At 41.0% G+C, this 27944-nt stretch overlaps 1 protein-coding gene across 8 annotated transcripts; it reads right to left on the bottom strand.

Annotated features, from left to right (window-relative positions):
* Positions 1-225: 225 nt before the first annotated feature.
* On the bottom strand, positions 226-27944 carry STAMBPL1 (STAM binding protein like 1). 8 transcript variants are annotated; one of them, XM_048506606.1, is made up of 11 exons: positions 27602-27944; positions 14742-14822; positions 13857-14074; positions 12016-12091; positions 9313-9408; positions 7744-8086; positions 6551-6675; positions 5498-5635; positions 3728-3840; positions 1067-1166; positions 226-565 (listed from the first exon to the last, which is right to left on the bottom strand). In XM_048506606.1, exons 2-11 carry the CDS (start codon positions 14769-14771, stop codon positions 509-511), a joined length of 1296 nt encoding a protein of 431 aa, XP_048362563.1. In that variant the 5' UTR covers positions 14772-14822; positions 27602-27944; the 3' UTR covers positions 226-508. The 8 variants fall into 8 exon arrangements, 7 of the variants coding, with proteins under 7 accessions (XP_048362563.1, XP_048362561.1, XP_048362567.1 ...); XM_048506604.1 differs by lacking the exon at positions 27602-27944 and adding an exon at positions 26942-27402; XM_048506610.1 differs by lacking the exon at positions 27602-27944 and adding an exon at positions 26942-27402 and having other exon boundaries at positions 6593-6675.

Below are 27944 nucleotides of genomic sequence, written 5' to 3'. Positions count from 1 at the left end.
TCAAGCTAAAATGGACATGTTCTCTGGGGGAGATGCTTCCTTTCCCTAGCATTCCTGAGCTAGGGACTTGGAATATTTAGAAGTCTTAAGAAACTGTCTGTTTTCCATGGTGCTTATCTTAATCCAGCAGTAAAACCATCCATAAAAAGATGTGTAGCTGAAAACTGCAGTTAAGAAAAATCTTGAACGTAGAAAGATCAGAAGAGTATAAAAATCCCAGAACTGTCACTGTTTCAAGTTCACTTTATTGTCATATCACAGTATTTCAGAATAAACAACAGATCCTGAATAAACAACAGATTCTGATAAAATGCCACCGTGAACTCTGTCTTGACAAAACAACAAAATAACCTCAAAATGGGAAAGGGTAATAAATATCAAATTATTAAATCTAAAATGTACAAATATAAAATGTCGGTAATTTTTGGAAAACACTGTAGTAAAACCTGGCAGCCGTTGTTCTCCTTTGGGCATCTGTTTGGGAAAGGCTTTTCTTCCTCCATTCATATCACCTCAGATCCAAAACTGTTATTTTTACATCTTTCCCAATGACATGGTTGCAAGTCTGTCAACAAAACAATCAAATTGGTCAAAGACATCTGTTGGTTGGGAATCAGCTGCAGCTGAAGTCAATCAAGAATAAAATACGTAACAGGCAGAACAGAATGATGGCTTGTTTCTTTGAAAACATGGTATTTATTCAGTGGCTAGTGCTGTCCCTTTCAATGAGAAGTGTTTTCTTTTTTCTGGTTCATCCCCACTCCCCCAAGTTATAAGATTTGTGCTTATTTCTTCTCCTCCCTCACTAGTTCACTACAGCTAGCTACATGGAGCAGTGGGAAGAAGAAACAGAGCTCACACGCCCTCTCCCTTTCCAAAGGCAAACTGATAGTACAACCCAAACAAAATCCAACATTCATGTTTTGAGATACTATCAATAAGTCATTATTTTCAGTAGTGCTGCCATTTGTATGACCTTAAAAATAACTACTCAGTGACAATACATGTTTATGTTTTAAAATACACGTCCTTAACCCAAATGATGGTAGCAACATGTTATCCTTACATTAAACATCCTAGGGTCTTTGGTATGAGGATGGAAGCCCTTCTTTTTACAAGCCGAAACTTCCAATATGCCAGCATTAGTAAGCCTGAAGACTCCAGTGCTAGAAAGCAAAGAATAAAAGTCATTTGTGAAAAATGGTGCTTTTCGGCATTCTGAAAATATATCCACAGATCAGCCAGAATCATAATTAAAGATGCACATCTTCACAATTCACTATGGCCCCTTCTGCACACGCAGAATAATGCATTTTCAAACTACTTTCACAACTGTTTGCAAATGGATTTTGCTATTCCGCACAGCTTCAAAGAGCACTGAAAGCAGTTTGAAAGTGCATTATTCTGTATGTGCGGAATGAGCCTATGTATGAATAGTCAAATGTGGGCCTTTAAAATGCATAACGAGCAGATATTTCAAATCAATCTCATTCCTAACTACTGACACATGAAAAAGATTTGAGCGAAGCGGCACCTTTCAGACCAACAAAGTTTTATTCTCGGTATAAGCTTTTGTGCACATTCACACTGCTTCAGACATTGAAACATGACTAACCCAATTCCAAGAAGCTGCTTTAAAGGAAGCGGTGGTGCACAAAGCAACATCAAGAGGCTCAGAATTATCCAGCAACACCCTGCTTGGATTTAAGAAGCCCTATAAGTATCTTACTGTATTGTGCTGCAAACACAGAATTCTGCTTGACGCAGGGAGGCAGGTGGCTTGTTTCATCAGTCATCACTAGTATAATCCTACATAGAGTTGCACTTTTCTAACAGCCAATATTACAGAGGCCATGGGTATGACCTGAGGCCACCACTACAATTTTAGAGAAGAATTTAACCATTTAGAAATGCTGCAAGAGGCTAACCATGATAGGGTTTGCATATAGAAGGACCAAGTGATCCTGTCGTTGCACTGGTGTCTTTTCAGAAGCCAAATTCGGTCCCTCGCAGCATTTTAAAATGGCCAGATTCTTCTCTAGAATGCCATTGGCAATCACAGGACAGACCCATGTGAGGTGTAAATTCTAGCTTGGCCCCAAGCTGACTGACTTCAGTGAGCTTAGAAGAGTCTGCTTACAATTGCGCTGTATATATGGATCATCTCCATGAATTGAAGAAAGACACTTATATGGTCCAGATGCATTACAATTAAGATCTAACTGATTTTTTGGCATAGTGGGAGGCAGAATCATGGACCCCCCCCCCCCCCCCGGCTGCAAATATTATAGGCATGTTCTAACCAACTGCTTCAATAAAACTAATTTAAAATGCACAGAATGTATTGGAACAGGTTCTGCTGTGAAAAATACTTTTGCATAAACAAATCTATGTTTTTATTGAAGGATTTCACTAATGAAGTAATTGTCAGTCAATTTATCACTTTTTTTTTTAAAAAAGCAATCTGTTTTTTAAAAGTGAAATGCATATTATACAAATTCTAATATATGGGGCCTTTTAAGATACTGAAGGAAAGAAATTCAAAGGACCTGTACCCTCAGTGGAAGAACGCAAGTTTTGTATGCAGAGTATCTCAGATTTAATTCCTGGTATCTTCATTTACATGATCTTAGGTAGCAAAATTGGGAGAATTCTGCTTGTTGAGGCCTTAAAAGAAACACTGCCATGCACAGCAGGTAGTACTGGGCTACAGGACCAATGGACTGACACTGTATAAAGCAGCTTCATATATTCTAAGGTTCAGGGAATGGAATGGTCAATCTCAATATTTTTTTTTTAATTTCTGAATCACGTTAGTGCACTAGAATTTTAAAAAATGCCTTATTTTGCAGCCTTTTCCCCTAAAATAAACTTTCATGGCAGGGCAAATACTTCGACCTAAGCAACAAGCACTCAAGAGAGGAAGGTGTGGACAAAGGAGACAAACTCTTGTTTTTGTCTTAGACATTCTGCATTCAAAACATGTGTTCTTCTGCTGAAGGTACAGGCTCTATGAATTCATTTCCTTCAGTATCATAAAAGGAGATGAGTCAGCAATGACTCAGTACACTGAAGGACATAACCTAGGGTTGCCAGTATCCAGGTGGAGGCTGGAGATCTCTTGGAATTATAACTCATCTCCAGACCATAGAGATCAGTTCCCCGTGGAGAAAATGGTGGCTTTGCAAAGTAAACTAAATGGCATTATACTCTTCCCTTCTATTCCCCAACCCTCAGCTCCTCAGGCCCACTGTCAAAAATATCCAGGAATTTCCCAGTCCACATCTGGAAACCCTAGCTACACTAAAGAAATGAAGAAGGGTAAACAAAAAGATCTCAATGAAAGTCTATCAATGCTAACTCCTCCACATGTAGGGATAGCCCTCCCAGTAGTTTTTTCCCCCTTTCCTGAATAGAATTTCTATTGGGACAGAAAATAAGATGATAGATTTTGAAGTTTGAGAAATAACCACAGAAATCTGTTTTCCAACATCACTCAATATTATTAGTCAAAGCTTGTAGAATGCAACCAGAAGAACATTAATTCAAATATTATATAAAATCGAGACTGAGAAATATAGTAGCCTGCCAATGAAATATCACAAAGAACTAAAATGGGTTCAGTTTTTTTTCTCTCTTTTCACCTTCACGTTCAAAAAGTGATTTCACAGGTGACTTGCCTATATAAAAAATAGCTATTTGAACATTACTTAGATAAAGAACTCACTCATTATGTTTTGGTGAACAAACAATTGCAATAGCCTCCGGTAACATTAGCTGATAAGAACAATGTGTATGAAGATCAACACTAGATAAGAATGCGGTCTGTGTTGGATGTGTCTACAAAGGAAAAAAAGGAAAGCTATGCACAGTGGACATTTTTTTTTCTTTTTAGTAGTCAAGGTTAAAATATCATCAAGGAGAAATCATTAGTATATGGGTTTTCTAAACTGGTCAATGAAGGAAACCATTTACATCAAGACTCTCTGAAGTTGAAACCTTGAAGTCACAGATAGGTCCTTTTTTAAAGTGTTAAGAGTAACCAGGAAGGAAAAAATCCTGAAAGAAACAGAAAGGACTTTTGCCTACACATCTATTTCTGGAAAGGGGAACAGTACACACAACTAAATTTTCAACGTGAATTCATTTGGCTTAATCAGTTTCTTGGAGTGCACCCAGAAGCATGTAATTTGAACAGAAAGCTCAGTATAGAAAAATATTTTTAAAAGACACCTTGGTTTAGGGTCTTGAAACCCTGGGAATAAACTTTCTCAAAGTTCGAAAACAGAAAAGCTCCATAACCATACAGGTCTTCCACTGATGGATCACTGGATCCAATTTATTGGCCAAATCCCCACTGCCAATTAATCCCGGGATACTCAACCGAAATATCCAGGTTGCACTAATAACTCCCCACAGCTGAACTGGCGAACACAGATTCATTGTGGTTCCGGAACCCCCCCCCCACCCCTTATCCTGTGTTTTTCCTGAACCTGCTTGTATGTGAACCTTTTAAAAAAACACGTTTCCAATCCAGATCGGTGGGGAGGTTCGGGGGTCTAATGTGGTTTCAAATTTCCCGCTGTAGAGAGTGACGCAAATGCCTTCCAGCCAATCAGAGTGCGGTGGGCTGTGCGTGATGCGTGCGCAGCCTTTTTTTGTTTCGCGTCAGCTGAGTCTATCGTTGTAATGTGTGAACGAGAGAACATTACTTGCTTAAATGTGTGCACGAAAGAACCGTACTCGCTTCAACGTTAGCACGGGTTTTTTGCGCAAAAAAACAAGTTCCCACCCCAACAGCCAATCAGGGCGAGGAAGGAAGAGCCTCTGAGCAGATCGCGTATTCAATCGCATGGCAGTAGGGATTGTTGCACTGTTTGAAAACATGACTGAGATGGATGTCCTTATCACACACACGGCACGGTGGGGAGAGTGAAACCTCGATGAAAAGATGCCGTTTCTTTTGAAACCTGGTTGAATCTGTATTTAATTTTCAGTGGGGATTCGGCCATTATTACCAATGGAAATGTGATTTAAGATCACTGTTGGAGAAAGTAAATCACACAAGTGGTATGTGACAGCAACTGTGTGATGTGGAAGAATTTTTATTATTGTTTTGGCAGGGTATCTTGCCAATTCAAGTGCAGAACTGCTCAAAGCACCTCTTTAGATGTATTTGAGTTGAGCTGTGTGTTATGGATGCGTCAACACAATCTGATCAGCACGTCCAGGATGTAACACACAGATCAATACTATGTATACCTACTCCTGTCCATAAAGGGGCATAGCAGAACAACCAAATGCATCTTGTAAAATATGACTGACTAGCTGTGGTTCTTTCCACCATAGTTTCAGTGACAGGACCAGGAAAAATCACACCTATATTTGAGAGCTGTCTCCCCCCCACCCCCACAATTCAGATAATAGTATGTTTGTTCGTTTTTTAAACCTACATACTTGCTCTCCATTCTTAGCACTTAATTAGCTGTATACTTACATGGATCCAGCCTAGAGTAAGGAGATCATGTTGGTCTTGAACACTGAATAACTCTTCTACATTCTCCACGTCACAGTAGTCTGGCCCTGCAGACTGTTTTGGTACTATTACATGAGTAATAGTGAATTCATTATGTGTCTGTAAAATACAACAGTGGGAAGATAGGTTTTTGAACAAGTAACTTTAACTTTCACAACTTACTGTCTGTATACACTGGCATAGTTGTTACTAATGACTTCAGTGAAGCTGTCCTAATTTATACCAGCTGATGCTTCATCTCAATGATTCATCACAGCAACAGACAAAATAGTAACAGTGAAGTTAACACAGTACATATAAAAATACACATACAAGTCCCATCCCCCCCCCCAAAAAGGATGCTTATATCTGTATATAGGACATCAGCATTGCTCTTTTATTATGTAATCCTGAACACTTGGGAAAAACTCCTTGACCTCAGTGGGATTTACTTCTTAGTAAACATACACAGAATTGCCCTGCATATTACATTTTACCTCCTTGTTAGATATAATATACACATGCAGCAGTTGTGTATCCCTCAGGTGCCAGACTGAACAGTTTATATTATCATCCATGTTTTACATAAAATATTTCAGCAGTGAATATTAGACATCAACATACCCAAACAATAGTAAATGCTATGTGTGAGAAGTGGATTAAAAAAACAAAAACAAAATATCCATTTTTCTGTAACAAAATTCCATTTGGATCAAATTCCATTTGAATGTTGTGGAAGCAAAAAAAAAAATCAAGAAGAATCTTGTAGGCACCTAACTGTACCGAAGGTGAATGGCAGCAGGGTAAATGCATTCCATACCTCTCACAGAATTAACTATTTCTGCAGAGAGGCAAGTAGTCAGATCTTAATTCAATAAGAATTTCTGCCCAACCCATACAAGCTATTTTACAGAAATCCAGTTATATGACACACTTACACTTCAAATCTGCTTTTGCTCTGATACCACTTCATTCTAGGAAAATACAGTATATTACAAGTGCCTTCCCCATACAAATGTGAAGGATCAACTGTACCAGTTTTCCACAGAGAATCCCACATGTCTCTATTCCTCTTACTGTATTTGCTTCTGCTAGCAGCAGAAATTTCTGACTAAGATATTTGGGTAGAACTACACTTCGCAGCCCTTCAGCCACATTGCCTGAAAAGGGGAGAGAAAGACAGAACAGTCACCTATAAAGAAATCTTACAGTAAAACACTTTCCTTAAACAATGTTGAACTAGAGCCTAACAGTTTTAATTGTCTGAGATGTAAACAATAGGATTTCTGTAGCTAGTTAATTTTTAATAATATGTGGATTTTTAATAATATGTAAAACTAGTGGGACCCGGCCACACGTTGCTGTGGCTTATTGTGGTGAAATGGGAAAGGAACAGTAGCAGCAAATTAATTGTAGAGGCCAGCAGTACGTGCTCATGGAAACACGCAGGCTGATACTGTGCAATGTCATTGATGTGTGGGACCGCATTCTCCCTCACTTCTTTTCCCTTGCATGGCATCCCTCCCCCTCCCTCCGTTCCGTCTCCCTCTGCTAGGGTGGGTGGGTCGTATGCAGATGCTGGGCCCGCTCCCTCCCCTCCCTTGCATGCCACCCCTCACTCTCTGTCCCCTCCCTCACTTCTCCTCCCTTGCACGCCTCCTCCTCTTCCGTCCCTTCCCTCTCCCTCTGCTGAATGTGTATGAGAGTAGGTATGTTGTGTGGTAGTAGTGGGTGAGGCACAGAGAGTGAAAGGTCCCTGCATGTGAGGGGGGGGGGAACCCCACCTGACATCTCACACAGCAACGTGTGTATGTGTTTCATGTCCACTCGAGTTATTGCCTATGTACTGTTTTCACTGCTCATGTCTGGCCATCTGAGCAAACATTCTAAGGGTGACAGTTACACACAGGCAGCTTCATGGCCTGGTGTGCCAGGAAAAAGATGTTTTACCTGGCTCAGGTGTGTTGTCTGACAGCGGGAGGTATGTAAGAACACAGTCGGGGGAATGAGTAAGTGTCTGTGAAATTTTCAGAGCGTTTGGGCCAGCAGGTGCGGGGTTATTCTCGAAGCAACAAACGCATGGTTCCATTTTTATATATATAGATGTGGTGCTAATCCAAAACATTTGTGCTCAAATGACCCATTAATGATGATTCTAAAATAGGAAATATTTTTAAAATAAAAATAGGATGGCAGTGTCCCACTTAGGAAGAAAGATGCTTGCTCACTCTGGACAGAACTCAGCGTAGCATCTGCCTTTATTGCCCGACTAATTGGAGGAGACCGTCCAGCCGAGGCTTCACTCTTGTTTGTTAACACAGTGGAGAAAGTATTGTTCTGATGTGCTGAAAGGCATGATGACAACATACTCCCATCTGTCTGCTCAGATGAAACAGATTTATCTTTACTTTTTTGATCACGGGCTAGATCTTGCTTCTTCAGTTGGTCTTCAAAGAACTGAAACTGCTGCTTTTCCAGCTGTTGCTGACGAATTTGTGCAATTCGCTTTTTCTCTGCTTCGATCAAATTCTGCTGCTCTAGCTTCTTCAGTAATTCAGCTTTGCATTTGTTCTGGAAAATGTGTTAAGCGGAGAGATCTAATCAACAACCAAAGACAAGGGAGCTAAGAAAGGCAAAATCCCATGAGTGGCATTGGCCTGTTTTGTATTGATTGTCCCTGGAGGGGCAGCATATAAATTTTCTAATTAAGTATACAAACAAACAGGACCACTGGGGTCCAAACCACATGCAACAATGACAGACCATGTCTTTAAATAGGGTTCTGCCTCAATCATTTGTAAATGGCCGATTACACACAGCAAGGTTCTTGCAACTACAAAAAGAGTTGGCCAGGCGTCTTTGTTTTGGGGCATGTTTGGCATTATTACCCACCACCCTGTTTGCAGCAAGGCAGGCATTACCCAACAGCTGACTTTTTGCTTGGGTCTGGGAGGGGGGATGTTTCATGGGCTCTCTATCATGGGTGCTTTAATTTTGAATATAATCTTTAATTTTTTATCTTTAATCTTAACAATGGATTGATATATCAATCTGTCAATCTACTGATAGATCGATACAACAACATAAAAAGTCAAACTATTAAAGAAAAGTCTTGAATATGGCATCTGTACACTTCATCTGAACACTGACGGTCTTTTACAGTAGGAAGTGAGGGGGGAGTAATGGCAGTATGCAAAATGAAAAATCCGAAAAAGGACAACATGAACTGCCATTGGCTAAGCACCCCAGGTTCACCATCATCTGTCTCCTGGTGAGCCATAAACCCAAGCATCAAGACCGATGGACTTTTCCTGGTGTGGTTTGGGATCACTGATGGCTTGTGTATAAAACTACGAGGATGGAGATGTCTCAGGTTGCTGATTGGATTGATCGACTAGTCTTATTATTGTCGAAGGCTTTCACGGCCAGAATCACTGGGGTGCTGTGTGGTTTCTGGGCTGTATGGCCGTGTTCTAGCAGCATTCTCTCCTGACGTTTCGCCTGCATCTGTGGCTGGCATCTTGCAGTAAACTTCACATGTATTATTTATTTATATATGTATACTTCACTTTTCTATGGTACAAGGACCCAAAACAGTTTACAACATCATTCTCCACTCCTCTATTTTATCCTCATAACAAACCTGCGAAGTAGGTTAGGCTGAGAGAGAACGCTGAGCCCAAGGTCATCCAGTGAGCTTTCATGGAAGAGAAGAGATCTGAATCTGGGTATCCCAGATCTTACTATGACACTCTAACCACTACTCTGTGAAGCCATCATTGTCTGTTTACATTTACCTTGCCTTGAATATATTCCTGATATTCTACATTGTATTTCTTTAGCAAGTCCTTCTTCAGTTCATCAGTCCTTGGAAATGCAATGTCCTTCAGTTTCTTAGAAGGGAGGGGAATAAAAACAAATAAATATTTTATAGATATGCATGTGAATACTTTACCTCCTCCATTCTGAATCATCAGATGGGCACCATATGCAACATCTATTACTGTAAACAAAAGGCAACACATTCATCCTCGTTGATATGTATCAGACATAGCTGCAAGAAGTGTGATACCATGACCATGGTGCAGTTTTAATGACTACCTGTGCCCCCCACCTCAAATTTAAAATATGCACAGGATGCACAGGATTCAGCAAACAGTCTCACAGCATCATGCCACAGAAAATCAAGACTTTTAGGCCTCAAATCAGAGCTGCAGATTACAAAGCAAACATGGGCTCTTGACAGTGAGGCAGATTATGCACAACGTGTTTGCTGAATGGTTGGGGTGAATACCCATCACAGCAAAAATTGTTGTACGGACATATTTCTTCAGGCCCCACTCTCACTTTTCATTCTCTCTACAGCAAGTGAGACCACTTCTAGAATGAATTTAATTTTGCTTTGATGCCAGAGTGGAGAGTTTTGCCAGTCAGGACAGCTTGCCCTGGACATGTACCCTCTGCCCACAGCCAGCCCTCCCACTGCTTTGCATGCCTTTCCCCTCCCCCCATGCTGCTGGCTCCTTCCTGCTTCTCTAAATGCACATAAGTGCCCAACTCCAGAGATTGATCTCTCTAGCTTTCAATATAAAATAAGAACAGAGAGGGGGTTTTGTGAGGCACAATACAAGCAAGACTCCACCCCACCTCCCACTCCGCTTCTGCCCTCCTGATGATTGGGAGGGTTTTTAAAACTTTATTTCAGAAAAGCAGTAGTGAGAGTTAGAGAGTGAGAGAGAGTGTGGAGGGGAAGGATGTGGGATGGAGAATATTAGTTCTAGTGTTCAGACTTTCCCAGGTAATGAGATCTGTGCCTTTAAAACTGCTGCAGGGAGGCAGTTCTGAGTACTAGAAAGACCCAAACCCATTTGAGGCTTCAGCAAGCAGCTATGAGGTAGGCATTGTGCTCCCTCCTCACATGTAAACAGAGAAATGCAAGGAGAGCCCTCTGAAAACCCAGTGCACACAGAACAGCCTTGAGGTAAGCATTCCATGGGTAATGGGCCTGAGTTTTTGTACTGCAATACTAGAAGGAGGCATTTACAAGGAGAATTGAAAAACAAGTATCAGGGCATTTAAACTCCATTCCTACTCCAGCTAAACAGTGGATAAATTGGGAAAATGAACAATGGGGGATTAGGTGGGGGATGGCATTTGCATCAACAAAGCTTGTTCAGAGATTTCATATTTTTCAGCAGTAAAAATATTAAATAATTCCAGAAATAATGAGACTCCAGGAAACACAGAAAACCAAGGTTTCACTCAAAGATAGACACCTGTACTCTAGACAGTCAGACAGAAAAAATATAATGGTTTTACATATCTCTTTAACTTTAATACATTTAAAGAAGAACCCCAACCATATAGAGCCTGCCAGCACATTTGGAATTCTGACATGTCATGATGGGTGTAGCAACAAGATAGCTGTTGTAGGAGGTGAAGCCAGTCACAAATTGATGGCCACAGCTAACTTCAGTAACATAGTACTGTAATGGCAGCAGTTCCCAAGCAACACTTGAGAAAATCTGTGAAGCCAATCAAATTTCTGATACTTAATCAGAATTTTTGCTGGGCAAAGCCCTACCAGGTCCCACCCACTTCCTAAGAACACCTGCTTGGCAGAGAAAAGGAGTTGGCAGGTGCAATGGAGTCCATGGACAGCACACTGGTGACCCCCCATTTGAAGTATCTATTATCATTTATGAAACTATGAATGTATAGTATGTTAGTATAAACCGAAATGTATCTTGCTCACTCATTTATATTATATTTGCTTCTATTCTAGAACAGAAAACAGATTTTTTTTTAGGGGGGGAGGTCTACTCAAAACAGAATCCTAAGTATTCTTACATAGACCTAAGTAGTACATGCTACTGAACTTATTATATACATGCTACTGAACTTATATACAAATAAATGTATTTAGGAGTAGAGTATCAGTTATGTATTCAGTATCTGATGTAATGATGTGACATTTTATAATTAATTTGCACGATTACAGGCTACATTATCATTTAGGCTGCAATCCTATGTGATGTTCAGTAAGATTTATGAGTAATCATGCCTAGGGTTACTCTCTTGTGAACACTACTAGTATAACTCTTCACTGGATGGGCTTAAACATGGGCCATATTAGGACCATTTTCAGGAAAATCCAGAGTTCTTTGGAAACTTATCAAGGAATGGCAAACAGTTTTCCTGAAAGACATGGCATACCATGCCTTACAAGAGAGAGATTGATGTGTTTTCAGTTGTAATCTCAGTTAATTTGAGTGATGATGAAAAGGACTGTATAGTGTTCTACAGTGCTCACTGCAAAGATATGCTCTAGGAGGTAAAATGTGCTGGCAGAAATACAAGGGTTCCTTATGTGACAAGCTGATGAGGAAAGTTTCCCTGAAGTAGCAAATGTAAAAGCCACTGTCCTGGAGCACTAGCGAAAGCTTATAATTCCTAGAAAGACACCCCCCTTGAAATGCCAGTTAAAAAAACAACTCTACCTTCATAATATCCTGTTTTTCTGGAACAGCACATTGCTGGTAGTCTCGATGACCAGGCAGCTTTTCTACAAACAAGCTAGAAAACAAAACACACACTTTGTCCCTGATGAATACACACAGTATCATTATGTTTACTGTTCCGAGACAAAACAAGTTGCAGAAATCATATGAGACCAGACACAGTATTCCTTTTTTGTTTTCCTTTTTTTGTATTCCTTTTTTTCATACTGGTTTTCTATACCTTTGCATGTTTACATTATGACAGTGCAATTCTACAATAGGCTCTCACAGAGCCTAATTGCACAATAGCTTTCATTCTCATGATGTTTAGTAATAGTAATGCCACTAATTCTAATGGAGCTATTCTGGAAAAGGTGGTTTGTCAAACACAGCCAATTCTGGAAGGTATTTGTGGTAACAGCTTTGTTATGGTATTTCCAGCTGATACAGACGACTGGTCTTTCGAGGTCAGTACTGTCAACTCTGACTGGAAGTGACTGTCTAGAGTCTCACGTAGAGGCATTTCACATCACCTATTATTTACCTGGGATTGAGCCTGGGGCATGCTGCCTGCAAAGCAAAAGGAACACCACTAAACCATGATCCCACTCTGCAGACAGTTTCTAGCCCTGTGTTAACAATAAGGCAAGGACTTGCATAGTCAGCAAGGAACTTGTATCTAAAAAGGAAGAACCTTTTAAGAAAGTATATCCAGATATTTTCTTTATGCTACAATTACACTAAAGTATGCAATCACTGGTTTTTAACTCTTCATCCACTACTATTCACAGAGTACATTTTACCACTGGATACCTCCAAGCCAAAAGTTTTTTTAAAAGATATATAAATAGTATTTTAATACATTTTTATTTGCACCAAAATAGCATTTTTTGGAGAATGTATTCCTCCCCTGTCTTTGTTGCCACTACACAGACTTCTCTGTGGCTATCTTTCCAGAATCTCATCACATGTATTTTGTTTTATAGATGGAGAATATTTTTGTGTATTAATTTTTTCCCCAGCGAGAAAATGAGGTATTTGTCATTGTTTGCTGTGTACCAGTTGCCTAGGGGAGAAATTTCTGAAGGAATACACATTATACAGTAGGCAAGCTGGGTTCAGGGTAATAACCACAATCTGTGATTCACACACTCAGAACCCAGGGTAACAACCACAATGAACTGTGAATTCTTTTTAATTGCCTCCATTAGATGTATTCACGCAACATGTGATTGGTGTTTGGAATATGCTGCCACAGGAGGTGGTGATGGCCACTAACCTGGATAGCTTTAAAAAGGGCTTGGACAGATTTATGGAGGAGAAGTCGATTTATGGCTACCAATCTTGATCCTCCTTGATCTGAGATTGCAAATGCCTTAGCAGACCAGGTGCTCTGGAGCAGCAGCAGGCCATTGCTTTCACCTCCTGCATGTGAGCTCCCAAAGGCACCTGGTGGGCCACTGCGAGTAGCAGAATGCTGGACTAGATGGACTCCGGTCTGATCCAGCAGGATAGTTCTTATGTTCTTATGTATTGGGTTGGATCATGACTGTGGCACGTGCAGAAAAGGGGATTCAGCCTCCCCAAACGTTTTACCAACACTACCAAAAATGCATTTTATAAGCATGACAATACCTGTGTTATTTGTGTCCTACAATGAAAACTGAATTCTAAAGAAATCTGAATTCCCTGAAATGAACGAATGAGAACTGCAAATTAATGGGGCCTGAAGTGGTCATCTGGGAAGACTCTTTTTAGCAGTCTGTGCGAACAGTATCCATTGGCAATCCTAAAATCTAACTGAAGTATATACAAACAAAAACCTGAAAGCAAATTCTTACGTTATAAACTTGTTATAGAGCACGAAGGCATTTTCGAGATTTCCTTCTTCAAGATATACAGATGCCATCCGCTCCATCTCCACTCCAAACCTAAAGTAACGTCGTGGAGTAATGTCTTCATTTATGGTGATATTACAGCCAAGCTTGCTTAAGGTACGTACACGTTCTTCTGGGGTCAGTGAAACATCTGTGTGGTCAGGCATGGCAGCTAACCTCTTCTGTAAAAATAGAGATCACAAGTTACATGTCAGTTCGATGGCTGACTTTGCTGACCTTATTCACAAATAATCTTATCCAAGCAACTCAAGGAAAATCTTGAGCTGCAGTTAGCTGCTACTTTTAGTTTCAGCAGCATTCAAACAGTTTTAATTCTGATGCTTCCAAGCCATTACAATAGAAGAAAATTACACTAAAAGCAAGATCATTTCCAGCTGCACACATATACACCAAACCACAATTTCCCAAAAGCTTCTTGTTATTAATGTGTTGTGAGTTATTTTTTTTAAAAAAATGCCTATTATATTACCTTTCACTGTGGTTCTTTTATTTTACATTGCATAAGGATGCAGCTAAATGCAATATTAACTGCTCCATTATTTTCATTTTACAGAAAAGAATGATGAATGAGGTTTGAAATGTGGTTCAGGCCAAAACAAGTCTTAATGGAAATAACTAGTTGATGTTTTCACATTGCCTTCTCCTCTTTCCCTCCTTCCCCAGTAACATCTAATAATCTGAAATGCATAACATGAAGTCACCATGCTGAGATTTTCTTCACCTATTTATGCAAATTTCAATCAATATAATGGAGTGGGAATACTATTAAGGCCAAACTACACGTGACATTTAATTAGCTCCAAAAATGAATCAATCTTCAGTACTTACCAAAGAACTCGTTGTGAATGGCTGGTCCATATTAGATTCTCCTTTCAAACCAACTTTAGTGTTTCTTCAGAGACCTTCCATCTAGCAACAAAATGAAAAAAATGTTGTAGTGGCTAAGAGGACAACTCATGAGCCACTGTATAAAACTGTATGCTGTACTTGAGGAACCATTGGTCTGATCCAGCAGGACTGTTCTTATTTTTTTTTAATTCCAGTTGGCTTTAATGTTTGTTTGTTTTCTTTGGCTATTCTACAGAATTGTTTAATTGCTTCTTTTTAAAGCAGCAAAGTCATTTGGTGACTTTATGCTGGCCTTTTTATTATGCTAGTTCTATTTTTTTTATTGATTGCCTGCAATTCCAAACAAAAATCTGTTCACAAGGTAAGCAACCACAATAAGTTATTATCCAACAAAAATTCTATAAATAAATTATATCTTCATGGTCAAATTCTCCCTCTCATTATGGTATTACATGAACAGTCGAATTCCAGTTTACTGCACAGCACAAATATGTAAAATATAAATTATATATGAAAATCATGCATTTTCTAAGGGACATACCAACCTATCAGGTGATTTTAGAACAGCGGTTCCCAACTTTTTTTTTTCACTTGAGTATCCCTTGGCAATTCATTTCCCGAATATTGTGCCCTCATGTTACTAAAACAATTATGTAATTTTTTTCACATATCCTCAACACTCTGGTGCGTACCCCTGGGGGTACATGCATTCCAAGTTGGGAACCATGTTTTAGAGGAATAATCTATATATATATAAAGCTAACAGTGACTTTGTTAGTCACGCCCTAACGCCGAAATGGCTGGACGGATCGCCCCCAAATTTTCACATGACGTTCCTCTCTGTTCTGGGCAGGTAGTCAAATCTTCAAATCGCCGAAAGTCCATACCTGAGCCAGGTAAAATGTCTTTTTCCTGGCGCATCAGGCCATGAAGCTGGTTGTGTTTAACTGTCACTCTTAGAATGTTCGTGCAGCCTGCCTGCCTGTGGCTTGAAGGCTTGGTATGAGGGCTTAGAATGTTCGTGCAGATGCGCAGAGATGAGCAGTGAAAACAGTAAATAGATAATACTGTTAGGTAATACGAGGGGAAGTGAAACACATACACACTTTGCCATGTGAGACATCAGGTGGGGTTCCCCCCCTCACACGCAGGTAACTTTCACTCTCTGTGCCTCACCCACTGGTACCACACAATACACATCCAGCTCATCCTCACACACCTCACTCTGCCCTCCCTCACATCCAACCACCACTTGCCCACTTCCTCACCCATATTTACCACAGCTCTCTTTTACTAAAAGCGAGCTGGAGTTTGCCTTTCTTCTAAGAAAATCTGCGGGGTGGGGGCGAACCAACACTACTGGCTCCACTTCTTTTGCACATGGACCTTTAAGAACCCAGGGAGCTGGCCTTGATCTGAGCACCTCACCACCCTGCTCTGCTGCCTGACTGGGATAGCCTCCTTGCCCCAGTTCTGCCTTACCCAAGCCAGGACTGTGCATGTCAACCAGCCTCACGGACAGCGGGATTCGCACTCTAGACAGTTCCGTTGTGGAATGGAAAGGGTTACCTTATACTAAAAAAACAAGACACCACCATATAAAGGGTTACCTTATACTAAAAAAACAAGACCCCACCATATAAATGTGAATTGAAAAGGGAAAGAGGGATTCCATTTGACCAACCCAAAAGGCTATGCGGGGGATCATTGAACCTGCATGGACATCTGTGTGGGTTGTGGACTGTGATGAGAAGGACAATTGCCACAGCAACGCGTGGCCGGGCCCTGCTAGTCATTAATAAAGCAGAATATCACTTGAATTTTAAAATGTATATCACACACTAAAAGTTTTCTCAAGTACTATTTCCTCTCTTAACATTGCAGGTGAAGAAATTTTGAACATATTTCAACTTCAAATTTCCATATTTCTTTTGGTGTATAAATAATAGCTGGGCTACTGTCCCCAGCAGATGGAAAGATAGAATTCACAGCAATCATTCACAAAAATGGGGGCATGTCTGACCTACACTACACCAAGTTCTCCAAAGATTTGGGGTCAAACACCTTTGGGTTCCTACTGCATGCAAACCATAATTTGCATGGATTAGTAATTATATGACGAGATAAGATGTCAAGTCTCATTCCTTTCATCATCTGCACAACTGACATATTTAGAAAAACAACTGGAAAGTAAATTTAAGTAATAAACCAGGGGTCCTCAACCTTTTTTGTGTCTGTGGGCCCCTTTGGAATTTGGACACGGCGGGGGGGGGGGGGGGGGGACAACCACAAAATAGCTGCCACAGGCTGGGTCAACCATTAAATGTTTGAGTTAATTCATGCATAACTCTTAATAGTAACTCTTCCGCATTTTGGGCACACTCACACTAAATCAGGCCATTGTAACATCAAGATCAGTACTGTGTATTCAGAGTGGCAGTAGCTCTTTAGGGTCTCAGGTAGACAGGACTTTCATATCACCTACTACCTGATCCTTTTAACTCAAGATACCAGGTATTGAACCTAAAACTTTCTGAATAACAAACAGATGCTGTACCACTAAGCTACACCACAAGGAGAAGCCCTGTTTAGCAGGATATCTTTTAAAATGAGCATATAGTTTAAAAATAGTTTCTTGCATACTTATTTTATACATGCAGTGAAGATCCTTGTGTTGTAGTGGCAGCTGTTGCCAAAGAAACTTCTTTTTAAAAAATGGCAAAACCAATGAGATATCCATTGACCAATCAGAAGCCCTTCTAGGAAAATCCCTACATGGCCCCACTCCCAGTATAAAAACACTTAGGAGTGATTAAATCTGTTGGCAGGCATTATGGCACCCACAGGCACGATGATAAGATCCCCTGTGATAAACTCTAAAATGTTTGTACAGATAGTTCTTTGCTATCAAAGATATACCGTATATACTCGCGTATAAGTCGACCCGCATATAAGTCGAGGCACCTAATTTTACCACAAAAAACTGGGAAAACTTATTGACTCACGTATAAGTCGAGGGTGGGAAATGCAGCAACTGCTGGTAAATTTCAAAAATAAAAATAGATGCCAATAAAATTACATCAATTGAGGCATCAGTAGGTTAAATGTTTTTGAATATTTATTTCAAAGAAAAACAGTAAACTGGCTCTGTAAGTGGAAAAGTGGGTCAACAAGAACAATATGGTATCAACAATAACTTTAAAAGTACAAAAACCTTAGCTCAACCAGCAACCAAGCTAAAACACAAGAGTTAAAATCCTCCAAAACTGGATTCCTCATCATCATCTGTATGTCCAAATGTAACCCAACTTAGATTTTAAGAGGGATATTATCAGAAATAGAAAATCTACTATTAGCTTCCATTGTAAACAATGGGGGATGGGGCATCCCCTTTGGGGGTCAATAACTTTGGATCCCCTGACCAAACTTCACCAAACCTGGCTGGTATCATAAAGAGACTCTCCTGATGAGACCAGCCAGGTTTGGTGAAGTTTGGTTCAGAGGGTCCAAAGTTATGGACCCTCAAAAGGGTAGCCCCATCTACTAATAGCTCCCATTGAAAACAATGGGGAATGGGGGCACCTCCTTTGGGGGTCCATAACTTTGGACCCCCTGAACCAAACTTTACCAAACTTGGCTGGTATCATTAGGAGTGTCTTCTGAGGGTACCCTGAAATTTTGGTGCCGCTAGCATAAAAATGTGCCCCCTGCTGGCTGGCAAAGTAAAAACACACAAAATTTTTTAATGACCTGCATATAAGTTGAGGGGAGCTTTTTCAGCATTAAAAATGTGCTGAAAAATTCTACTTATACATGAGTATATACGGTAACAAATATTGTCAACTGTGAATCTGAGTTCTGATAGCAGAACAATTGAAGTTCACTCTAGACCACCCCCACCTTTTTGAGTTCATGACACCTTTGGATTTTCCTAGGGTGTGGTGAGTACCACCCAAAATGGCTGCCACAGGAGACTGACCCACCTGAAAATAGCTTACTACAAGGATCTGGAGCCAAAACCAAAACAGCTGATACAGTAGGTAGAGGCAAATGGCATACTTCCCTTCTTATACCTCCTGGGAAGAAGGTAAGGGGAATGGAACAGCAGGCTTACTAAAGAATGTCCACCTGCTTACCAGTCTTCTTGATCCTCCAGTGAAAAACTTGTACATTTAAACGGGGGCAGTCAGTTACAAGCCCTCCCTTATAATGGGTCTGCCCACTGTACAGCTTAGTAGATACCAAGGGAAGTAGTGGTGGATGCCACAGTGCCGATGGGAACCATAATGAAAAACTCCGTTCTAAGTACCAGTAGGAATTACATGTCTAACAGATATTCACCAGTACCAAGATGAATTTAAAAGTTGATTTCAACTGAACTATAAATATGTAATTCCAGCATTTGCATTGATTTGGGGAAGTGGTTTTGAAAACGCTACTGCTGTGCCCTACATAGTATTGTCAGTTCCAGCCAGCACAGAAGCCTCCATGCATTCTTCTGTGCTGGTTTAATATTTGGTCATCCTGAGATGCCACCTCGGTGGCACAGTTCTAATTTTGTGAAGCCACAGAAATTCTGACACATGAACCTATATTTGTATTTGCTGATACAACAGCGGATAGGCTCAGGCAATTATGGAAGAACAGCAAAGATGACGTACAACATTGTAAGAAATATATTTCATCAACAAACATCTTCTGTTCACTTTCAACAGAAGTTGACTACCTTACTGACTCATACATTGAGGCCTATTCATTTCAGTGAAAGTGGAACTGACTGCCTAGCTGCTTTGGAACATTAAGTCAAAGGATAAGCTATTTATAGGATTATGGACAATAATCACAATAAAATCACTGTACTCTGAGTAGGAGACAACTGCGTCTACAAATCAACATGCAATCTTCACAAGCAACCAAGAATTAAGAGTCATTTCACTGTCACAATGCTGGCATTATCCGTTATGGCACTACGCAAACTCTTCCTAAAGTTGAAATATGGAACCCTTATTACCACACATATCTGACACAGTTGAAAGAGATCAAAAAGATTTCTCATTGCAAGTTCACCCCACACTGTCTTTATACTGAAGGAGAAACAGGTCTCCCAACCTCTGCAGAAAGGATAATTAGATTACTTAACGGCAAAACAAAATTACAGTTGACAAACAGATTAAAAAGTCAGTCAAATAGTAATCATTTAAAGCTTTATCATTAACAAAGAATAGTGGGATTTTTGCTGCTAATCAAAGCATTGTACTGTATAAGACCCCTAAACCTAGTAGTTTCCAAACGTTTCACAGAGATACCTCCTTCCCACACCAAATGCAACTGGCTTAGTGGCAGTCTTGACTACTGAGCACTTGATACCTCTACCACTAGAGAACTGCTTCATAATGTTTGCTTCCAAATAAATCCAGTGGTCTTATTCCTGTTTAGAGATGTCTTCAGGAATTGCACATTTCTTGATGAAGTCAGGTATTTTGCTTAAATGGGAAGGAGCAAACATTCTCTAAAGAGAGCTGCAGTTCCATGGGATACCGTTTTTAAATAATGATGTGTGGGTTTATGGGAACAAGCCTAAGCAGGTCTACTCAGAAGTAATTCCCTTGTGATTCAGTGGAGCTTAACCCCAAGAAAGTGTCCTCAGGACTGAGACCTAGGTGACCTAAGTTTTGTAGAACTCAGGAATAAACAGCCATTGCTTTCAGATGTTCCCAGACACAAGAAAGACACAGACTGCTGCTAACAAGGTAGCACTGGCATAGTAGCACTGGTGGGTACGGAAACCCCAGGCACTGCTTGGAGAGCGTGTCAGGCAGCCCAGAGCTTCAGGCAAGGGCAACTTTCTCGTGTGCAGGCCTGAGGCGTGGTGGCGCAGGTTGAAGGTGCGACTGTCCCGTGGGGGCATCCAATGAGTGTACCCAGAGACAGGAAATGGCCAAAGGACTGGTGCTGCACCACTGGAGCTACACCCTCTTGGGAGAAGGTGGCAGGGCCATGCCTCTTCAGGCACCTGGAATGAGACTGTGGCCCCAAACCTCAAGTGTGCTGCGAACAACATTCTCTCTGCCCAGACCCAGAGTAAACTGGCTGCACTCACCATGGGCAAAAGGCATTTGGCCACATCTGGGGCCCTCCTCCTTGTGAAGCACCCCTTCTCCAGTATGACTTATGGATATTGGAACCTCAGACACGTAGAAAGGTTGCTTGTGCCTCAAATATGATGAGTACCAATTGTTCCATAGAACCAACCTGTCACATTTGCATTCTCCAAGGAACTCTGGGTTTTGAGATTTCTCTATCACTGCATGCTACCCTCAGGGCTGCCCTGTGAGGTAGGTTCAGCTGACAGGCTAGTGTGAGTAGGAGGACTTCAGCACTGAACACTCTGGTCCAGACTCAACAGTAGCTGTGGCTACATCAACAGATGCCTAGCATAGGTTAGACCCCAGCTTCTTATTAAAGTTCCCTGAAAATGCCTGAAATGGGGGTGGGGGGTAGACAGGGAGACTCACACTTTTCCTGGAATAGACAGCAATGTTTGATACAACTGATCATGTTTGATAAGTTAACCAAGGCCTAACCAGAAAACACATGTTAGTTATATCATTCTGGCTCATGGGACATTTCCTATCCAACTCTTGGTTATGCCAAGCTGTGTATCACGTCATTCATTACACAATCATTTTCTCAGTTGAGTTTGTCAAAACTCCTCACAAGGTCATGTTTTATTTGTGAAATACATAAGTGTGTTTACAGTGACAGAAGCTGTTTTGACTTGCATTAGACCAAATACCAAGAAAAAAGTGTGGGTTCATGTTTATGTGTAGGGGGGGGGGGGCAGTAGGATGTGGCCCCTTGGGAACCAAAGTGGCAAAAGACCAAAATAGTTTAGGAACCACTGGGCTATACAATACCATTCTACATTCCATGTTTCTGATGCTAAATGTTTATAAAACTAACTGATTCGCTGCATATAAACAAAAATGACCGGAAAAACAGAAACCGAAACTAATTCCACTTTTATGAAATCTGACAAAAATAAATCAGGTTTGAAAGCGTTTATCTGCCTGGTGTTCTGTGGCAAGTGAAAGCGTTGTAATGTATTGCTGAAGGCTTTCATGGCCGGAATCACTGGGGTGCTGTGTGGTTTCCGGGCTTTATGGCTGTGTTCTAGCAGCATTCTCTCCTGACCTTCCGCCTGCATCTGTGGCTGGCATCTTCAGAGGATCTGATAGTAGGAAAGGAAAGCAAGTGGAGTATATATACCTGTGAATAAAGGTATATATATAAAGGCTACTCCTATTCAGACGCCCTCACCTACTGACCTTTACTCACAGGTATATATACTCCACTTGCTTTCCTTTCCTACTGTCAGATCCTCTGAAGATGCCAGCCACAGATGCAGGCGAAACGTCAGGAGAGAATGCTGCTAGAACACAGCCATACAGCCAAAAAGAGTTATATGTTTGCAGACCACTAAAGTACTACAACTTGCTTACATTGATATGTGAGGACTTGCTAACAAAGTTGAAGCCAAAGCCAAAGTTGATTAGTGATTTTAACAACACAAAGAAAGCATTAATGCACATGCTACCATTTACACAACACATATATCTTCAACTATAACAAATAATACCGAGTTCATAGTGACAACAGCAACCAATGAACAGAGTTAGCTCTAATTTTAGCTCTTATGAAAACATACGCTCTCACATTGTGATTGGCAGTAACTACTTGCATACAACTTTTAAAAACAATTATATGGTTCATTTTCTAAGTATTTTTACACAACTTGATTAGCTGCCTAAAGTTTTAAGAACTGCTCTCAACCCAGAACTTTGTTGCTGCAGCAAATAACAAAATACTGATGCAGTGTTCCTGAAATCCAACTATAATTCTTTCAAATTACATATAAATCAAACTGTCGGCACTCTGAAGTGTATATGCTCATTTGCCTACATTTTCTATGCCTGCTCTTTTCAAATTAGTTTATTCAGTCAGGGTTTCATTGTTGTCTAGCATTTTTCAGTCATCACCACCAACACCACCATCAAATGCATCCATATAAAATTTTTTACTCTTCCTAGTGTCCATTTCCAACTTTACGATGGCAGTGAGTTCCCGAACATAAAAATCAGAGCCTTCTGGATTACACCAGTGGTCCATCTATTCCTGCATATTTTTCACACAGCAGCCAACCAGTCACCCCAGAGGTCTAAAGTTTTCTGACTCTGTATTTGGAGACCACCTTCAGTCACCATGCCCAGTAACCATATATGGACCTCTCCTTCATGAATCTGTTGAATCTCATTGTAAAACCAGTGAAATCATAGTGCCCTTGAAAAATTTTCCCCAAACACTAAAATACACCATCTTGAAGTTTATTTCTTCTAAAAAGTGAAACAAGCAGTAAAATGTGTTCGTTATTTACAGTTCACCTTTCTACTAGGATTCAAGGTGGATTGCATAAAGTGAGTCAATACAATTGATAGATAGGATATTCAATGAACAACGCAACAGAAATGGGGGTTGTAGAACTAACCAGAAGACTAAAAGCAGAACTGAAGCAAAGCATAAGTATTAACATAACACATTAAATTATGCAAAATTTTCAAAGTAGGATCCTAGTTTCAGCAAGTTATACACAATAGTATAGACTACAGTTCCTAATAATTTATCAAAGAAACTGTGAAACGTTTAGTCCAGGGCAACTCTATTTCCTGCATAGAAAGGCCTTCTTGAATAATTCAGTTTTGCATAGTTTGAAGAAAGCCAGGAGAGTGGTAACGTTCCTGACCTCCTCAGACAGGTCATTCCATAACAACTGTCTGGGTATAGAAACTTTTTTTCCCCAAGTTCAGCTTTTAAATAAAATATTAATTCTATATTAAGCTTACTTCTGCTAGACAACTCTTGCTGAAAGAATTTACCCTTACTAATCTTCAGCTGCAACATGAAGTCATTGTGTGACTTCATTGTGTACGTTCAGTGGCATATTTCAACATACACTTGTTGATAGGCCTGACAAGCTAACAGCCCATCCAGATCAGGAGGGTAGGGAAAGCTCCACTCCAGCTTCGCCCCATCCTCTTCAAAGGGTTTTCCATGGCACGGGAAGCCAGAAAAAAACCCCCAGCCAGCAATAATCCCCCATAGGGGGATAACGAAGATATGCCACAAAAAGGGGGCGTGTCTCCAAGGCCAACTCCATCAGCACTAGGAGACGGGGTGGGCAGTGAAAGGTGACTACGGCCGGATCCACTGCCTGGCCCACCCCCATTCATGCTGGCTCAGCTTTATCCACCAGCGGTCCCCCCTCCTATAAATCAATTATTTGAAAATTTGACAGTTTTATTAATATTTGAACATATGACATATAGACTTATTTTTAAATATTTGTAAATCTTCTATAGAAGCTTATCTGCTAGATTTGCCACCACAGTTAAATTTTTGTCTCTACTTTATGTATACCTTTTATGTATACTTTTTAATTTTTCTTTAAATTCCATTTAGTTGCTGGACTTTGACTTTTTTCTCTTGAAAAAAATAAAAAAAATAAATTTGCAATATCTATGTGAACAACAAACTCCACACTTTCCCAGTAACAAAACATAAATATTTTCTTGTAACACTGAAATAGTTTTGTAAAAAATAAACTTCTTACAATTGTATCCCCATCCCTTCATGATGAGTTAAGGAGCTGAGCAGTGATTTGAATCCTGGGCCAAATTCATTCTATTCTATGCAACACAATGGCTCTCTCTAGTCAATGTTTATGATACATAGAAAAGATATTCTGCCTAAGGATAATTCCAGATGGGTAACTGTGTTAGTCTGCATCCGCAGAATGAAATAGGAACAGTCCAGGCCTGCATAGGTATCAAACTCGTGCCCCTCCAGATGTTATGGACTACAGTTCTTATCATGATGGGAACTGTAGTCCATAGCATCTGGAGGGCCGTGAGTCTGACACCTCTGGGCCACCATAATGACACACAAAATTTGATTTCTTTGTAATACAGTCTAAAGAATAAATATAGCTGCCTAAGGATTGAACATTCCATGTATCTGATATTTTTCATTGTTTCCTTCAAAACACACACACACTCTCTCCACCAAAGCATTTCAACTAATTACATATAGTTTCATTCTAGGCTCTGAAAATATATGCATCTAGTTTCATTTCAGGTGATCTTTTTTTGCCCAGATATTTCCAATCCTTGCCTCATGTCCACAGCTAAACACATCCACTTGAGTGCTATGTGTGACTCTATTCACATAGACACCCAGCAGATGGTTACAGCACCACCTGTTTATGAAGAAACGTCCAAGCATTCCTTCTCCTCAATGAATAAATGACAAACTACCTGTACATTGGTAGCTTATACTCCTAACATCTGGAGGGGCACGAGTTTGATACCTATGCAGGCTTTGTGGTGGTGGTGGTTTGGATCAGGGCCACAGCAATCAGAACTAGAAGCAATCAGAACTTCTTTCCTCTTAGGCCAGTTTCCCTGATTGAAATCCATACTATCTAGGCTTCTATTAGCTCCAATAAGGGGAAAAGGCAAGAAAAGGCTATAACAAACTCCATATAGTCTTGAATGCTGAACATTGAGATCCACAATTGGGAATTATACCTTTGTGTGCACAGCTCTACTCCAACAGGAGATGCATACATCCAGCCCATGGTAAACTAGTGGGATCAGTCAGCTTGGGTGAGGGAATTGGCCTGCTTCTTCATTATGCACCACCCTCAATAAATTGGCTGTTAATTATGAATTAACCTAAGAACAAATCTTTTGCTCAAATGGACAGTAATTTTCTACCTTCATGAAAAATTGGTCCAGTCCACAGAAAGGCAGTTACACAAGTTCTATGGAAATTGATCAGGCAAGTTAGCTAACAGAAGAAGGGCTGCAGGTATTATATGATTGCTACTAGAATGCTGAGCTCTATGTACATATTGTCCCACCTGAGCAATGAACCTGCTAGCTAAGTTTAGTGAGGCAACCCTCATTCACATCCCATACTATGCCAAATACCAATATTCACCAAACATATACACTGTTGAATCAGGCCCAATTCTACTAAGATAGGGCCTTAATTTTAACTAAATATCTCTGGGGCATGAGTTGTAATTTTATTATAGCCCTAAAATGTTTCCTGGTTCCATCACTAGAAGATACATACAGTGTGTTCATGGGAAAATATAAATATTTACTTTATAAAGCAGAACACCCATTTGAACTGGAATACAGTGTTTCAATCTGTCATTCAGCTTTATGCATTCAATTAAACCATATGAGAAAAAAAGTAGTCCCAGTATAATTTTTATAAAAGGAAATTTTTAATCCCTGGAACTCAGTGTTGCAATTTCCAAAACAGTAGTTGTTGCCTCACAATATCCTCTGCAGCCTATGACTTAATGGCATCTTTCACCTTGGGCTACAGACTTTTCTGAGATGATCTCATCAGAAGCTGCTTCTACCCTAGAACCAAAGCATCAATTTCAATCCCTAATCATATGAAATACTCTCCTTGGGGGGATTTAAAGCAAAACTCTCACAATATCTTTTACCTGATTTTTTTCAAAAAACCATTTTTACATTTAATTCTCTTATCAAGTCATATTATTGCAAGTAAGTCTGGGTTCACTTTTATTTATCAAAGGACAATATGTGATTCTAGATGATACAACACTATATAATTATTACCCTCCCTTCCTTCATTTTTTTGGTACTCTGGTCATGTTATTCATATTTATTTTTGTCATGCTGGGAGCATAGTCCTTCCCGGAAAAACGAAACAAAACCCACCAGCCCGAGCAAGCATTTTCACCTGACCTTGTGCATTGACTTGATTGCTTTTGACTCCAGAAAAGCAAAGACCTCATGATACATTCAAAGCCCTAATGATAGCAGCCATAAGTGCTGGTGAGATCAATAACACAGCTGTGAATCCGCTGAGAGAAGGCAAAGAGAAATCTGCAGCCTGAATGAAGAACGATCTGGCTGGAACAGAGATGCAGTATACCCTTGAGCAGATACCACCTGCCACCAAATGGAAGGGGAGCCTTTAGGGATAATATACCCCAGAACACTGTGAGATGACTGAATAGGCCCAGTCGATATTAAACCAAGGAGATGTGTTCCCATTCTACACAGCTACATCACCGTGACAAGTGGCGGCTGGGGAGTGGAAATCTCCGGCTCTGTAACAATATGAGCATTCCCTCCAACGGTACTTTAAACACCGCAACAGGGTTTCATGTCTGTCACACCCCCAGAGCCACCGTTTTGCTTGCTCTTCTCTCCCAGATCAGCGGCTCTCCAGATCTCAACACCAAAAGATCTCAACTTCGTCACAGCTGGCTTCAAAGAGGCTCCGCTTTCGGAAACGGAACGGACAGAGGAAATCCCCCCACGCACACACACACCGGCCCTCGCACCCGATCTTGCAGCTTCCTCATCGTTTCTTTGTAATCGCGATTCCCAGCCCTTGTCGCAAAGGAAGAAGAGCGCTCCTGGCAGCCGACATCAAGACTTGCAAACGCAAACGACCCGTTTCCACACGCTAGGAAGGCAGGAGCAATCATAGCCGGAGCGGGCGAGCCTTACGCCTCCCACGCTGGCCAGACACACGCCCGGAGAGCCCGGCACGCTTGGCGGGCCCAGAAGGAAACCGCCCAAGCCCCTCCCCGCGCGCTCACTCCCAGCGCCCCGTCCCTCCCCGCTCTTTAAGGCGAGCGCCGCTGCACCGCAAAGGCAGTCTGGGCTCCTCTCCTCTTGCAACTCAAGAAAACCTGACAGGTCGTTCACGGGAGGCTCGCTTACCACAAAACCCGCTGCAGCTTGCGTTGGAAGGATCATCCGCTGCTGCCGCCGCTGGTGCAAGCAAGCAAAGAGAAGGGCTGAGCTTGGCCCAGCGGCAGGAGCAGCCACCCGCCGCCTCTTTCCTCCTCCTTTCCGTAATCAGCCACAAGCCGCTGGGAGCCAAGCGTGAGCCGGCTGCCCTCGCGCGCCACCCGATCGAGGCCCCGCTTGCAGAGTCCCGGTTTCTCCCGGGGGGGGGGGGGCAGGTTGATTAGAGGGAGGAGCTTGGCTCCCCGCGCGCGCTCGCCCCAAGGCCACGGCGCTCGGCTGTGCCCTGCTGCTTTGCGCCTCCTCGAGGGAAATG

Source organism: Sphaerodactylus townsendi, linkage group LG08 (assembly GCF_021028975.2).
Source record: "Sphaerodactylus townsendi isolate TG3544 linkage group LG08, MPM_Stown_v2.3, whole genome shotgun sequence".
NCBI lineage: Eukaryota > Metazoa > Chordata > Lepidosauria > Squamata > Sphaerodactylidae > Sphaerodactylus > Sphaerodactylus townsendi.
This window is presented reverse-complemented; position numbering and strand designations above follow the sequence as displayed.

Bases quoted from the DNA above. Each gene is read 5' to 3' on its own strand.
- STAMBPL1 (XM_048506606.1), bottom strand. From the start codon at position 14,771: ATGGACCAGCCATTCACAACGAGTTCTTTG. The intron at 6,676-7,743 runs GTGAGCAAGCAT...TCCCCTTTTCAG, and splicing joins TACGCTGAGTTCTGTCCAGA to GCAATGTGGCTGAAGGGCTG. The intron at 5,636-6,550 runs GTACAGTTGATC...TGTATTTTACAG, and splicing joins GGATTCTCTGTGGAAAACTG to ACACATAATGAATTCACTAT.